We start from the raw sequence: 2,547 nt of genomic DNA, 5'->3' as shown, positions 1-2,547 counted from the left end.
TCATTTAGTTATTTTCTTAAGGAAGATATAAGTATTATTTGTAAAAGTTATAGAATAACATAACAAATAAAACTTGTATTATTTATATGAAGTTACAGTTTTTTAAAGCTAACAAAGAATTTGAGGACACCAAAATGAAAAATGTGTTAAAATATACTAATCAACTAAAACATTAAATCTTTTTAAAAAGATTTCTTTATTTTTTATTTTAGAGGGAGGAGGGGCAGAGGGAGACAAAGAGGGACTATCAAGCAGACTCCCTACTGAGTACAGAACCTCATGTAGAGCTCAATCTAGGGACCCTAAGGTTGTGACCTGAGCCAAAATCAAGAGTTGACACTTAACCCATTGAACCACCCAGGAACCCCAAACATTAAAATTGAATAATAAATGCTGAGGAACTATTTTTATTTTAACTTTTTTATTTTGACATAATTTCAGAATTATCGAAGCTAACATTTTACAAGGACTTCCTCTACACCCTTCACCTAGATTCCTCAGACATTGACATTTTACCACACTCTTTTATCCTGAACTGTTTAATAATCGGTGAGAGACATGATGCTTCCTTATTCTTATATACTCAACAGCGTATATTTACTAAAAACAGGGGAACTCTTAAATGACCACAGTACTATTATAAAAATCCACAAATTAATATTGGTGTAGCACTATTACTTAATCCACAGACTTTATTCTGCTCTGATGGACTTGTCTCATTTGTTAAAATTCAAGCTTGCTTTTTCAGTCTTCCTTTAAGTGTTCTACCAGTGTTGATGCCATTGCCCATGTGAGGTCACTAGAACCAACAATTCTTTTCAGATTCATCTTACTAGGAGTGCACGTGTGTCTTTTATAGACAATGTTAATAACGTGGGTGACCTGGTGGTGGGTATTAAGGAGGGCACATATTACATGGAGCACAGGGTGTGGTGCATAAACAATGAATTATGGACCACTGAAAAAAAATAAATTAAATTAAATTTTAAAAAAAATAAAGAAAGAAAAGCTCCTTTAGTGATCTAAAGTAGACATGGTTTTTACCAAGGTCAAGTTCATGAATTAGAATGTTCAAGTCAAAACTCCTCTATGGAAAAGAGATTGATTTTAGATGATCTATGGAACAATTTAACCTCTATTTGCAATCGAATTTATTTTATTTTCATGTCTTTCAATATTTTCAAGAGTTAGAATTCTCATGATAATAGATAATAAAATCATAAAATTAATGTATCCTGTGTTTTGATATGAATTTGTTTAATATTATAACAGTTGAAAGCGCATTACTAATGGTAAGCTAATAGAGAACTCTTGATGACTGTTTTTGATGTTGTTTCTTTTGTTTTTATTTTTTTGCATCCCAACTCTGAAGGCTTTTGGTTAGATGATAGATCATTTATTTTATACTAGAAGACACCTTTTCCATAATTCTTTTCAAAGCATTTTTGACTTCCTGATTCATCAGGCTGTATATTAAAGGATTCAGCATGGGGATTACCAAAATATAGAAAACAGAAGCTATCTTGTCAGTATCCAGAGAATGACTTGTTTTTGGCTGCATATACATGAAGATAATAGTGCTGTAAAATATAGTGATGGAAGTCAAGTGGGAGGCACAAGTAGAGAATGCTTTTTGCCTGCCTTCAGCTGAATTAATCCTCAGAATGGCAAATAGAATGAATATGTAGGAGATGAGGACAATAAGAAGAGAGAAAAGGGTATTGAAACCAGCAAGTGTGAACAATACCAGTTCTTTGATATCTTTGTAATGGCTTTTACGGCAGGCCAGACGAACCAGGGGAATGTCATCACAGTAGAAGTGATTTATTATATTTGAATCACAAAAAGATAAGTGGAATGTAAGGACTGTCTGTAGGAGTCCAACAGAAAAGCCATGCACATATGTACTAACCACCATTTGAATACAGACCCTTCTGTTCATGGTGATGGTATAGAGTAAAGGGTTGCAAATGGCGATATATCTATCATATGCCATGACTGAGAGCATATACACTTCACAAACCACGAACACCATAAAGCAACACAATTGGGTGGCACAAGCAGGTAAGGATATTCTCTTAATTTCTTGCAAGAAGTTCACCAGGGTGTTAGGGGTGACAGAGGAGGTATAGCAAAAATCCACAAAAGCTAGGTTGCTGAGGAAAAAATACATAGGTGTGTGAAGCTGAGAACTGATATGAATTAGCATAATTAACCCAAGATTACCTATGACACTAATTATGTAGATCACTAGGAAGATCCCAAAAAGTAGGGCTTGAAGCTCCAGATTTTGTGTGAGTCCCAAGAGGATGAATTCAGTTATTTCTGAATTATTGCCCTCAGCCATGGAAGATGTGTAGAAGCATCTCATGTCATTCTCTTTAGAGTATCCATGTTGGATGATCTTCTACTTCTTGGATTAAGAATTTAACTCACACTTATTTTATGGTGACCATATTGGAAAGATAATCCTCGCTGGTCCTATGGGCCATTCTTGGGTTTCATTATTGCCTGCTTTTGATTTGAAGGAATTTGCTCCAGGCAGAA

At 34.5% G+C, this 2,547-nt stretch overlaps 1 protein-coding gene across 1 annotated transcript; it reads right to left on the bottom strand.

Moving 5' to 3' along the window:
• Positions 1 to 1,396: 1,396 nt before the first annotated feature.
• Positions 1,397 to 2,347, bottom strand: LOC309872847 (olfactory receptor 5AL1-like; the record flags this gene model as incomplete). Its single annotated transcript, XM_082747817.1, has 1 exon — positions 1,397 to 2,347. One exon carries the CDS (start codon positions 2,345 to 2,347, stop codon positions 1,397 to 1,399), a length of 951 nt encoding a protein of 316 aa, XP_082603943.1.
• Positions 2,348 to 2,547: the final 200 nt, after the last annotated feature.

The sequence above is a fragment of the Mustela nivalis genome (assembly GCF_964662115.1).
Source record: "Mustela nivalis genome assembly, chromosome: 9".
Lineage (NCBI taxonomy): Eukaryota > Metazoa > Chordata > Mammalia > Carnivora > Mustelidae > Mustela > Mustela nivalis.
Note: the sequence above shows the minus strand (reverse complement) of the source record. Positions and strands in the feature narration are given on the sequence as shown.